General features: G+C 42.5%; 1 protein-coding gene across 1 annotated transcript in view; it reads left to right on the plus strand.

The window, feature by feature from the left end:
* The window catches only part of DHX57 (DEAH (Asp-Glu-Ala-Asp/His) box polypeptide 57), a gene marked incomplete at its 5' end in the record, with an annotated part of 18,407 nt that extends 5,793 nt beyond the window's left edge, over positions 1–12,614 (plus strand). Inside the window, 16 exons of the mRNA XM_009076233.1 lie at positions 105–229; positions 1,358–1,491; positions 2,740–2,794; positions 3,556–3,758; positions 4,774–4,890; positions 5,257–5,353; positions 6,583–6,756; positions 7,325–7,525; positions 8,239–8,515; positions 9,657–9,752; positions 9,844–9,927; positions 10,057–10,194; positions 10,652–10,726; positions 11,136–11,270; positions 12,155–12,355; positions 12,471–12,614. Of these exons, the coding sequence (XP_009074481.1) occupies positions 105–229; positions 1,358–1,491; positions 2,740–2,794; positions 3,556–3,758; positions 4,774–4,890; positions 5,257–5,353; positions 6,583–6,756; positions 7,325–7,525; positions 8,239–8,515; positions 9,657–9,752; positions 9,844–9,927; positions 10,057–10,194; positions 10,652–10,726; positions 11,136–11,270; positions 12,155–12,355; positions 12,471–12,614 (2,256 nt within the window). The remainder of the gene's footprint in view (positions 1–104; positions 230–1,357; positions 1,492–2,739; positions 2,795–3,555; positions 3,759–4,773; positions 4,891–5,256; positions 5,354–6,582; positions 6,757–7,324; positions 7,526–8,238; positions 8,516–9,656; positions 9,753–9,843; positions 9,928–10,056; positions 10,195–10,651; positions 10,727–11,135; positions 11,271–12,154; positions 12,356–12,470) is intronic.
* Positions 12,615–13,431: the final 817 nt, after the last annotated feature.

Genomic DNA, 13,431 nt, shown 5'->3' on the forward strand with positions numbered 1-13,431 from the left:
AACCTGGCACTCAGCTGAAACCAAATGTTTACAGCCACACATACTCTCTTTGCATTATGTTAATTTGCCCAGAGTCAACTGAATGCTTTGTCTTACCCTTCAAGTCCTCAGCTACCAGACTCTTGTACTGCACTACTGGTGTGCTGTTGAGAAGACTGGAAGGAGATCTGACTTTGCAGGGAATCACACATGTTATTGTTGATGAAGTTCACGAAAGAACAGAAGAAAGGTAAATAATCTCTTACTCTGTAAGCAAAATGAAGAAACATCATCAGAAGGATAAAGGTGACTAAAGTGCAAGTAACTGATCCTGTGGCAGTAATGTGCAGTGGTGGAAAAAGTCTGGATTTAGGTTCTTGTCTTTGGGCAGTAGGAAATTTATGTTGCAGCAGCTTACAAGAGAGCACGTCTCTCTTAAATTGCTCCTCTCAAATGTGCCATCACATTTCAGTGGTGTTGAAAAGAGGTTTTGGATGGGGCTGGAGGGTTAAGTAACTTTTTAACCAGAGTTGTCTGTTTCTTATACTTCCTTTGTTTTGGCTTTTATCAAATACCATAATTCTTCACATGCCATTTTGGGAATTTTTTTCTCCTGGTGAAGATGTAAGCAGAGAACCTGCAGTGCTCACATTTTCTTCCAGTCTATAGACTTCACTAGTTCTAGACAGTCTTGTCCTATCCTGCTCTAGCCTCCTGCAGTTTTACCCCACTTACCTGCTGATGACAGGCAAGAGATAACATCTGGCAGTGCCTCTGTAAATTAAGTGGGAGATATTCTTTTCTTTGATGTTTTCCTTGTGAAACACTGCAGTACAGTGGGTTTCTAGGAGGTTTTGTCTGTGACCTGTTATTCTACAGCTCAGATGATATTTTAGCCTCATAAAGGGGCTTGTGTCTCTCAAGGATTCTTCTTCCTTCTTATCTAGAATCACTTCAAGCCAATCTTCTAGGCATGCCACAAAAGCTATAATGTAGGGAAGAATACAGTGAGCAGGGAAGAGTGGGTAAGTTTGAGTAACTCTTCCAGTGAAGAAGAGGAGCAAAAAAGACTCTTATTTTGAGTTAACTTCTTATCTAATGTTCTTACGTTGTCATTAATGTAATTAATTCATAAGGTAGCTAGAGCTTTTTGTTGCTTAAATGAATTTGCCAAGTAGTCCTGACACACTCTAGTAAGGGACAATCACAGTCAGACTGCAGATTGCCTTTCGTTAGGTCATTCTGAGAAGCTCATGCTTCTGTGGTGGTATTGCTGTGCTATTGAAAACACCAGCAAGGTGTACAGAATGGGGAGGAAAACGGAAACTGAAAGTTAACACTGAAGAAATTCAAATGTCTTTTTCCTTCTTTTCTTCAGTGACTTCTTGCTGCTGGTTTTGAAAGATATAATGATTCAGAGGCCAGACCTGCGCGTTATATTAATGAGTGCCACCTTGAATGCAGAGCTTTTTTCTCACTACTTCCACTCCTGTCCAATTATTAACATACCAGGTGAAAACCAATTCATTTTTATTATCTTGTCAGATCCGTTGTTTCAGAGATTTGTTTTCAGTATTTCTTCTTGCAAAGTGTTTCTCAATTCAGGTGCAGGGGGCTAATTTGCAAAGGGGCAAGATGAGGATGTATATAAGTACTGCAAGTCCCAAGGGCTTAGGAGCAAAGACCAGTGAGATTTGGGAGAGAAAAGACTGGAAAATTGAGACATTTTTGTGCTGTCTGTATACCAGCAGAATTTCCCTCCCCAAAATGCAAAAATTATATGGTGTGCATGACATGGTTCCCTGCCCTAGTTTGACCACAGCTGGAGACTCTTCTCTATCATTGTGAAAAAAAGGGTTAGTGAGAGGATCTAGCTGTACATGTACACAGTTAGCCAAATGTGCCTTTTAAATTGAGAAGTTATTATGTGGAGCATGACAGAAACACACAGCCTCATGGACATGTTCCCATAATCTACCCTTCTCTGATTGTGTAACTGCACTGTGCGTGTTACGATGGAATCATAGATTGGTTTGGATTTGGGTTATCTAGTTCCAACCCCCCCTGCAGGGACAACTTCCAGTAGGGCAGGTTGCGCGAAGGCCCATCTGACCTGGCCTTTAACACTTCCAGGGGTGGGGCATCCACAGCTACTCTGGCCAACCTGTGCCAGTGCCTCACCACCCTCACAGTAAAGAATTTCTTCCTAATATCTAATCTAAACCTCATTTCTTACAGTTTAAAACCGTTGTTCTATCACTATCTGCCCATGTAAAAAGTCCCTCTGCACCTCTCTTTAGGCCCCCTTTGGCTACTGAAATGTCCTGATAAGGTCACCCTGGAGCCTTCTCTACTCCAGGCTGAAAAATCCCAATTCTCTAAGCCTTTCCTTATGGAAGAGGTGTTGCATCCCTGTACTCCTCTTCCTGCCCCTCCTCTGGTCCCACTTCAAGAGGTCAATATCCTTACTGTACTGAGGACCCCAGAGCTGTACGCAGCACTCCAGGTCAGGTCTCACAAGGGCAGAGTAGAAGGACAGAATCGCTTCCCCCAACCACTGTCACTGATGTCCATCAGGACTCCAAACCATGTTTGGAAGACACCCTCTCTCTGTGCTAGAAATTGCGTTGAGGAGTGCAGTATAGATGAGAGCTGTGAAACCAGTGTATGTCATAATAACCTGTATAAAATTATAATCATCTTTGGTCTTTTTCCTCTTTTCTGCATGGTATGTGGGTTTATTCTCATGTTTCCTTTTAGGTCGAACATTTCCTGTAGACCAGTTTTTTCTAGAAGATGTGATTGCAGTGACAAGGTATGAAATTCATACATTCTCAGATGTATTTGGCCTTTGAGGTTGCACCTTGAGACTTGAGGAGACCTTGAGACTGCAGTAGTTCTGTGCATATATTTAAAAATTAAATCCTCTCAAATCTCACCCATTACCTGCAGTCTTGGAGCTGTACTGAAGTACTGTTTAAACCATACTTTTTATGCTGCAGTGGGGTCTAGGATCTCATGCCAATACAAGCCTTTCTGCATTAGATACCCCATAAATACTTGAGAAAAGATGAGCTTTGCCATGAATTTTGTTGGTACTTGGGTTTTACTTGTTTCAGTGATGGTTAGATAATGACAAGCAAAAGAAATCTGAATGTAGATTTAAGCACTGAAGGTGAAAAATGCAGAATACCAAACAACTCCCTTTTGTAAGCTCTTCCTTGCAGCTCAGGTACTAGATTTCTGTTACCACTTGTAGTTATTGGAGAATCACAGCAGCTCAGATATTCCGGATAATAAATTGATCAGCAATTGTTAATTACTTGCAGATTGTGTCTCTGAGCTGCCCACTTAGCTGTCAAGACCAAGTTTGCAATCCTAGTATTTTGCTTTACAGCTTTGAATAGACTAACATCCCTGTATAGGACATCTTGACCTTCATATTAGCTATGGTTTTGCAACTTGCTTGTATCTCAGACTTACAGATAATTATTTTTGATACTTTATCTCTGTAGTTAATTATTAGAAGGAGACTGTTAGGCTTCTTTCCACACCACTAAATGTTCTGTTGTTCAGGTATGTTTTAGAGGCCAGCAGTCCTTACAGGCGGAAGGCAAAGCAAGAAAGCAAACAGAATGAGAGACACAAAAGAACTGCATTTGAAGAAGTGGAGGAGGACCTGAGACGTGCTGGCCTTCTGGAAGTCACTGACACTGTTGTCAAAGATTCGGAGCCAGACCAAAAATTAACTCTGAAGCAGCTCCTTACACGATACAAAGGTAGCTCCTTCTTAAATCTAATAAATAGGCATGTGACATTTGCCAGACAACATGGTATGTTAGCATATAGTTCTGCAAGTTGAATGCTTGTATATGATTCAGAGTTTTGTACTTGTGAAGTTAGGCAGGTCACTACTTCTAGATGAGAAACTTTTTGCCAGTTTAAAAAAAAAAGAAAACCTGTTGTTTTCTTAAAGTAGAGCAAACATCTTTGCTGAAAACAGTTTTTAGCATCTGAAAAGAGACAGTTTTCAGCTGCTGTCTCTTTCCATCCCTTTTCAGATGCCTTGTTAATTCCACTTTCTTATCTGTATCTGTTCTTGCTGGAGCAGCTTTACTTAAAGCACAGCATGTATCTGCCCACTTCAGGGAGGTCACTTCAGCATGGCAAGCTTTCTTTGAGAAATTCAGCCACTCTGTGGCTTAATCAGAGAGGCAGATCTTTCCAATGAACTCCCCACTCTGTCACCATCAAAATCTTTCTCATGCTTAGTCCTGGAGAGTCATCTGTGCACACTCTTATGGTGAACTCCATACAGTGTTACTGAGTGAGAGCCATTGCTTAAAAGCTTCAGATTCCTGCTAGACAGTTACCATCTCAGGAGAGTAAAGGAATTTGGGTGTCTTTTTTTAAGTTGGTGTAAGAAACATTGGAAGGGTGAAGAGAGCTTAAGAAGGTAGTCCTGAAGGTGTCTGTAAGTGGACATAGGAAGGCTTTTGGCTCCTTTTACCACTGGTATGTGTGTATGTTATTCTTCTAGTAGATGAATCTCGGTCTAGGCTGTGCCATGGGCAGGTCTGAGCCTCAGTAAGGCATGAGGAAGTAAAGACAGAGCTGAAACAGGAAAGCATGGAAGGGGCAAGATGACACATCAAGTCACATATGTAGCTGGTCTCAGCCAGGTGCTATTTAAACTAAGCTGTGACTGGTTGTGCAGCTACACTAGTTCAATGCATCTGTGGATGTTTCTTACAAGAGATGAATTTACTATGTGTTTTCTTCTTTTTTTCCCAGGGGTTAACAAGACAGTCTTGAAAACAATGTCGGTCATGGATTTGGACAAAGTTAATCTGGAATTAATTGAAGCCTTGCTTGAGTGGATAGTTGCTGGCAGACATTCCTACCCCCCAGGTAATTTCGTTGTCCTTGGGAGATAAACATAAGTAGATTCTTGGAAGATGTGCACTTGTAGACAGCCCAAAGCTAATGATTTGCATGCAGAGTTTCTGTAGCTACTGACTGGTTTTGTGGGGGGAAAAAATCATCTAGTTGAGTAACAAAGCTCATGATATACATGGGATGGGGAAGGTGAGAGAATTGTCTACTTTGGAAAGTCTTTGGTGAGGGACTGTTGCAGCCTGTGTGCTTCTTTTGTACTATAATTTCAAAATAGAGCCGGACTTGGGCCTTCTGCATATTGATAAAATATCATTCTGTCCTTTCTGTTGAGTGATTTTGTTAAAAAAATTTTATTTTATTTTTAATCTACATATACAGGTGCTGTGTTGATATTTTTGCCTGGACTAGCAGAAATCAAGATGCTTTATGAGCGGCTTCAGTCTAATGCTCTTTTTAATAACAGGCACAGCAAGAGGTAAGGCAGAGAAGCTCCAAAACTATCAGTCTTTACCCATAAGGAAAGAGTAGCTTCCAGCCTGGCTTTATCCAGGGATAAATAAAGGTTATTAAATGTGTGTGCTACCCTGACTTCACTCAAGGTAATTACTTTTCTACTATCTTATTGGCTTGCTCCTTTTTGTTTTTTCTCCTCAGCTCAGGGAAGTTAGAAGTTCTCAGAAACCCTAGTGTTTTCCATTTTTTGCTCTGCATGATCCAATGCACTGTTGAAGCTTCATCTCAACCAGTTCCCTTTCAGAATGTTTGCTGAGATACATTCAGTTGTGGTTACACTTGGAGAAATAAATTGTGTCTCCCTGACTAAACAGTTTTAGCATAGATGTCCACGGCAAGGTTAGCTGAAGTGACTTCTGCCAGACTGGCATTATAAATGGTAGATTCTAGACTCTTCAAAAGAGGCAGAATATTTCCTCAACTCTGCAGAAGTGACAGTCTCAGAATAAACTTGCCCACGTTCCCTTAAAATGTGTATCAGCAATAGAGTTGGCCAGCAGGACCGGGGCAGTGATCATTCTCCTGTACTCAGTACTGGTGAGACTACACCTCGAATCCTGTGTTCAGTTTTGGGCCCCTCACTGCAAGAAAGACACTGAGGTGCTGCAGTGTGTCCAAAACACAACAATGGAGCTGGTGAAGGGTCTGAAGCATGAGTCTGATGAGGAGCAGCTGAGGGAGCTTGGAGGAGGTTAGCCTCCTCCTTGGAGGAGGTTAGCCTGGAGACCTTACTGCACTGCAACTACCTGAAAGGATGTTGTAGAAACGTGGAGGTTTGGTCTATTTTCCCAGGTAACAAGTGCTAGGACAAGAGGAAGTGGCCTCAAGTTGTGCCAGGGGACGTTTAGATTGAATTTTAGGAAACACTTCTTCACTGAAAAGGTGGTTAGGCATTGGAACAGGCAGCACAGGGAAGTTGTGAAGTCACCAACCCTGGAGGTATTTAAAAGACAGATAGGTGTGGCACTTAGGAACATGGTTTAATGGTGGGCTTGGCAGTGTTGGGTTAATGGTTGCACTTGATTATCTTGAGGGTCTTTTGTCTTAAAGGTGGTATGGCAGAGGGGTTTGTGGTTTTATGTTGCTTTGAATGGCTGTCTACCACTAGTGAGACAAAAGTGTGCAGGCAGATTTTTCCCAAGGGGAAAAGGCTGGAGATGCACTGAGTATGCTGTCATGTTGTCTTTCCAGGTGCGTTGTTTATCCACTTCATTCTTCACTGTCTAGTGAAGAACAGCAGTCTGTGTTCCTCAGACCCCCTGCAGGAGTTACCAAAATCGTCATCTCTACAAACATTGCAGAAACATCTGTCACCATTGATGACATAGTCTATGTGATTGATTCTGGAAAAATGAAGGAGAAAAGGTACTGGGATTTGTGCTCAAGGTTTTGTGATCTGGGTTACTGTTCTATGCCTTGAGCTGCATACTTTAGCTTTCCAAAGAGCTGGGAAAAACTTGAAGAAAGTTGGTCTGCAGAAAGCTGCTACAAGGTGGAGGAAGTCAGTCTAGACTCAGATCTAAGGGCAGGGATGGGAATACTACTCATACGGAAGGTGACAGCATCTGTCTGCTTAACCTCCAGCCTGTTCACTCTGCCCTCGTGGATACTCACTTTTTACAGGGGAAGGTTGTGATAGGACAATGGGTAATGACTTCAGACTGACAGAGGGCAGGTTTAGATTGGATATTAAGAATAAACTCTTGACTGTGAAGGTGGTGAGACACTGGCACAGGTTGCCCAGAGAAGTTGTGGTTTGCCCCATCCCTGGAAATGTTCAAGGCCAAGTTGGATGGGACACTGAGCAGCCTGGTCTAGTGGAGGGTGTCCCTGCCCAGGGCAGGGAGGTTGGAACTGGATGATCTTTTAAGGTCCCTTCCATCCTAAACCATTCTGTGATTCTATGAATGTAAACCCATTTCTTCTTCTATAGATATGACCCAGGCAAAGGAATGGAAAGTCTAGAAGACACATTTGTGTCCAAGGCCAACGCTCTGCAAAGGAAAGGGCGAGCAGGCCGTGTTGCCTCAGGCGTCTGCTTTCATCTTTTCAGTAGCCACCACTACAACCATCAGCTTGTAAAACAACAGTTGCCAGAAATACAAAGAGTGCCCTTAGAGCAGCTTTGTCTGAGGTGAGCTATTGTCCTTGTATTTCTTGAAAAAGCCAGTGTGCAGAATGTCCTTCCTTTACTGGAAGGAGCACCTGGAATGCCATGACCAAGGTGTTTTGTGTCCTCAGTGTTCTCTCACATCATGAAATCAAGAAGCATGCTCTGGAGGTCTAAGGCTCTGTTGAGTGTTTGCTTAGATCCTGCCATGACATTGCCGTGGATGATCCTGCTATCGTCCAGAGCCCCCCTCTAATCACACCCTCCACCAGTTCTCCTTGTCCTTCACATTCCCGATCCTAGGAAAAAATAATTCTCTTACATCTCTAATCACCAGAGAAGACAGTTGCATTCCTGTACCCCAGACCTGTGGTAGATGTTTCTCCCTGTTAACTGCCGTTAACTCTTGCAGTGTTTCTGTGTAGCACAATGCAGTAAAGTCACAACTTCTATCAAGCACCATCATGCAACTGCTAAACAAAGAGGCTTTCCTACCCCTGCTGCACCCTGTGCACCCCTTTGTACTCTGTTCTTACAGACTCAGTGTTTCACATTGCTCCCTGACTTGAAATATGCATTACAGGCCCTCTTCTGGGGACCATGTTCTTTATAGCATGTCTTCTGTTGGGTTTTTTTGTTTTGTTTTTATAAAACTTGCTCTTTTTATCTTGTGTATGGAACTAAGCTGCTTTTTTTCTTTCTTTGCATTTTCTTTTTATTTTTCCCCTCTCCCAAAGAATTAAGATCCTGGAGATGTTTTCTGCACAGAGTCTTCACTCTGTCTTCTCACGTCTAATCGAACCTCCAAGAACTGAGTCTTTGCAAGCATCAAAGGTGCGACTCCAAGACTTGGGAGCATTAACTCCAGATGAAAAGCTCACCCCTCTGGGATATCACTTGGCTTCACTGCCTGTTGATGTCAGGATTGGCAAGCTAATGCTGTTTGGCACCATCTTCCGCTGCCTGGACCCTGCACTAACCATAGCAGCCAGCCTGGCCTTTAAGTCACCTTTTGTAAGTGTTCTGAGTGAAAGAGCTGTGTTTTTGTGCAGCAGCAAAATGCTGTTGTAACTTGCAGCTTACTACACTTGAGTATTTTAGTTCTTTTTAGCCTACATTGTTTATGTCAGTGCAATGCTTGTTGAAACTGTTTGGTCATAAGCAGAAGTTCACAAATCATGTGGCAGCAACAGGAATTGTGTTTATGAGTGAACAGTAGAAACAGAGTGGATATTAGTTTTAATTTTTATCTAGGAAGTTCAGACATTTTGTCTAAGTTTGGTGTAAATGTTGAAAATTAATGGTAATATGAAACAGTGATAGTGATGAAGCTGACAAATCTGAGCTGTGAATGCAGAGTGCAGTTTGAGTCTCATTTGTGTCTTCACTGTCACTTTGGCGTTTTGAATCAGCAGCTGTAGGTACAGGTGCTCTTATTTAATTAACTTGTAATTTAACTTGTAAATTAACCTATTTAAGTTAATGTACTGCAGTGTACAAACTTGCATGAAAAGTCATACTTTCTCAGAAGTTTGGATTGCTGTGGTTAGTAGTAGAAATAATTTGTATTGAGGATAATTGTGAAAGGATTAGAAATAGATTGTTCAAGTTATTGAATTGCATAGGTTTTCCATATGCTTTTCGGGCATTTTCTACAGCATTCTGACTTCAAGTGCTACAAGTTTTTATATACTGATACAGAATAACTTACATTCAGCTTCTTGAATGTCCTGAGTTAGTACTGCCTTTTTTTTCTCTGACCCAAGTGGATTCTCTATTGTAGACATTCTTCTCTATTAGAGGCATTCTCATTCTTCAGCTCCATTAACTTGCGATTTGAGATTTGTCAGATGATGTTTTTCATGGATCTTGGAATTCTGCAGCACCAGAGAGGTCTGCCCAAAATGAAGTATTTTCTGTGAGCTGGTCAATCACTTATTTGCCTTTGGATCTCTTGTGATTACACAGGGCAGTGAGCTTAGGTGTTCTGCTGTTGACTAAGCATTTTTCAGTACTTCATATTTTCTGTTATCCGTGGAATAAATTTGCATTGTGAGCTGGTGTGAAAATAGCAAAGATAATGTGCCGTGCAGTTCTACAGTGGCTTGTCTAAGTGGTGAGGCGAAGAACACACACAATGTTACTGCTTGTTTAGGTGTCGCCGTGGGATAAAAGGGAAGAAGCAAACAAAAAGAAGTTGGAGTTTGCAGTAGGAAACAGTGACTACCTAGCTCTTCTCCAGGCCTATAAGGTGAGTTAAAATTCAGTGGCTTCATTTTTGTGATGTTTGGAATTCAAGCAGAAGTGTTTTGTTAAAGGTTTTCTCCCATCCTTTCAATCAGGGATGGCGTTTAAGTATCAAAGAGGGCTCTCAAGCAAGCTACAACTACTGCAGGGAGAATTTTTTGTCAGGAAGAATTCTTCAGGTAAGTCAATGTTTGTGGCCTTGCACAGGAGCTGTTTGAGACACTGGCAAAGTCCTAGTGACAAAAATAAGTGACTAGGGCAGACTCTCCTCAGTGTAGCAGCCATCACAGCCCTTTGTCTGTTTGTAGGAAATCGCCAGTCTGAAGAGGCAGTTTGCAGAGCTGCTTTCTGACATTGGGTTTGTGAAGGAGGGATTAAGAGCCAGGGACATTGAGAAGAAGTGGTCCCAAGGAGGTGATGGCGTGTTGGATGCCACAGGAGAAGAGGTAATTTGCAGCATTTCAGTGCTCCAAAATGATGCTGCAGTTTTTCATGTGGACAGTCTTCAGAAAGTGGTACCTCTGGAGTGAGAGATCTCCTGGGGCTGTGTGCTGATCAGGGTGATAAGGGTTTGGTAGTTGCAGAGTCTTACTATGCATTGGGACAACTTCTGCTTGCTTTCTCTCGGGTACAAGCTGCTTTGTAGCCAGATGTTAGAGAACATTTTGGTTCGGCACTAACTGCATTGGGATAGTTGTTGGACAATTTGCTCCATTGATAGTACTGGGAACACAAGCCAGGTCTAGCCTGAGACCTGAGAAGCAGTGACTTGTCCTCCCCTGTAAAGCTCTGCAGTGCAGCTATGAAAGTGAATCAATTTCAGGAATTCAGTTTTTCCAGGAGTAGGGCTTTACCTTTATAGACTTAACTGTAGAATACCTGATGCATGCATTGATTTCACAGGCAAATTCAAATGCAGAGAACATCAAGCTCATCTCAGCTGTGTTGTGTGCTGCACTGTATCCCAACGTTGTCCAGGTAAAAGAATGCTTTTTCCACTTTCCCTTCTGCTATCTAGCATATCCACACAGCCTGCTTTGAGTCTGGGCTCATGTGGCTGCCTTGAGCCTGTCTTAGGTTGCCAAAGTTTTCTCTTATAGTATTAGAGATAGGCAGCAGAGCTCCAGTTTGTATTGCTTGAGACTGCTGCTGTAGTGTCACACAGAAACCACAGCAAACATTAAGAAGCTACTTTAAATTACAGCTTTTTAGAAGGCTGAGGTTACGAATGGAACGGTTAGGGTTAGACAGTACCTGGAGTGTGATATGTCTCTAGTGACTTGACGTATTACTACTACATAGTTTCTCTTTTTGAAAAAATTAAAACATAAGGTGAGAAGGTTCTCTGGTGCAGCAGATTGTTGTAATTTTTTTTCTTACCATACAGGTGAAAAAGCCAGAGGGCAAATACCAGAAGACCAGTAAAGGAGCAGTCAAAATGCAACCAAAAGCAGATGAGCTGAAGTTTGTTACAAAAAATGATGGTTATGTTCACATTCATCCTTCATCGGTGAATTACCAGGTCAGGATCCTTTTTTCTGCCAAGCATGCTCTTTTTTTATAAAAGAAATCACCTTTTTGAGACTACAGTGAGGGTCCCTATTAAAATAAAAAAAACTTCATGATCGAACAGTCCCACATTAGGATTGTAAATAATGATGTGTTCCTGAGTGTCCTCCTGGGCACACAGTTAAACTCCAGCATCTGGAGTGGAACTAGTGGATGCAGTAACCCCCCATTCATGTTTCTTAAGCTGCATCTGCAAAGCTGCATGCAAAAAATGTTGCAGTTGCAATGGTCCCCTGGCTTCTCCACAGTATTGATTATTTATTGGTGAGTAATTCAGGCACATGCTCAGGTTGTTTCTTTGTGAATCCTCAAATTCTGAAGTTAATTTCCTTTCCAGCTTAATAGCTAATACTTAGATAAAAGCTCACCTCCCTTTGCCATGCTATGTGGTAATATTTGTCTCATGAAGTCTATCTCCTGTCTCTGATGATTCATTGCTTTCCCAGTATATAAATTACTTGTTTTAAATAAGTGTTTTTTCAGTCATTAACACATACTTGGGTTATAAAGGCTTTGAACTGTTCATCACTTCTGCTGTGAAAGAGCCTAACAGATGCACACATGAAAATGTCCTTAGCATGAATCAGAGAACTTGAGGCCTTGAGGCAACACTGGTGAATTGTCTGATTTCTCTCATACTGCAAAGCAGGAAGGAGCAAGGGACAAGTGGCAAAATATTGGCAGCTCTTATGGGTCAGAGAGTGTCTGTTAGTCACACAAATGCATTTGAGGCACATTTGCTGCTCTTTGCAGAGGCAGCCTGTGTGAAAGAGGCAGGTCCATATTTAAGCAGGAAGAGATGTGTGACTTAACGAGGCTGTTGTGTCTGTGTTCCAGACCAGGCACTTCGAAAGCCCCTACCTGGTGTACCACGAGAAGATCAAGACCAGCCGTGTGTTCATTCGGGACTGCAGCATGGTGTCAGTGTACCCACTGGTCCTGCTTGGGGGAGGACAGATGCACATGCAGCTGCAGAAAGGAGAGTTTGTCATTTCCCTTGATGACGGATGGATACGGTTTGTGGCTGCCTCTCACCAGGTAAGGAAAAGAAGGGATAATCCTGGGAGTGCTGTGGAGCTGTGCTGGTGCTTAGAATGTAGGAGATGCATTTCCTGAGCCTTACACTTCCCTCTGTACTTACTGTGTGCGTTAGGTTGCTGAGCTGGTGAAAGAGCTGCGCTGTGAACTAGACCAGCTGCTGCAGGATAAAATCAAGAATCCCAGCATGGATTTGTGCGTGTGCCCCCGTGGATCTCGGATCATTGGTATGATTGTAAAGCTTGTGACCACACAGTAACATCACAACAGCTTTCTGTAAAGACTCGTTGTTTGTTACAGACTAAGAACAGACCAAGTAACATCAGCGTCTTGATGTATTTATTGGTCCAAAACATGGGGCATTGGTCTCTGGAAGACCGAATTGACAACTGGACTGTTGAACATTTTTTGGTTTTTTTTCCTTTGTTTGCAGATTGCTTGTTCAAAGTAAGGTGGCTTACAGTCCACTCTGGGAAATGTAATGGCAGATTTCTTAGGAGGAATAGAAACCTCCAAGAAAGTAGTACTTTTTCATGAGACTATACCCTGGCAGTAGTGTTTTCTCATCACGAAAATACCTGCTGTCTCAGTCTTTCTTCTAATAGTGATATCTGGAGGCAGCATGTGACATAGTAAGCTACTCCCAAATTGGTGTAAACTTGCTTCTACATTTTTACCAGGACTTTAGCGAGGCAGTGAGTTTTGGCTGACCGAGGTTCAACCAAAGCCTGTATACATGTGAGCACCTTTTGATTTATGCCAAGCAGTACTGAAGTTCAGACAGGGTCCTCTGGTGAGGAGACTGTATTGGATCAGTTGGAGTGAGGTGTTGGATCAGCGCAGGCTGTTCCGGTGACAGAGTAAAACCGCAGTGAAGTGTGGATATTTCGGCGGAAAGACGGGCTCTTCCAGCCCTTCCTGCACTGGGAGGAAGTAAACCAGCTGAGATGGGAGTGATGTAGTACACTAAAAGTGAATTCTTGGGTGGACACCATTGCTAATTGTTCCAGCTGTGCAGGGTGGCAGGAGGACTACCACATACCAAAAGTCCTACTTTTGGAAACTTTTAGCCAAAC

Source organism: Acanthisitta chloris, unplaced genomic scaffold, assembly GCF_000695815.1.
Source record: "Acanthisitta chloris isolate BGI_N310 unplaced genomic scaffold, ASM69581v1 scaffold18646, whole genome shotgun sequence".
In the NCBI taxonomy this organism is placed as follows: domain Eukaryota; kingdom Metazoa; phylum Chordata; class Aves; order Passeriformes; family Acanthisittidae; genus Acanthisitta; species Acanthisitta chloris.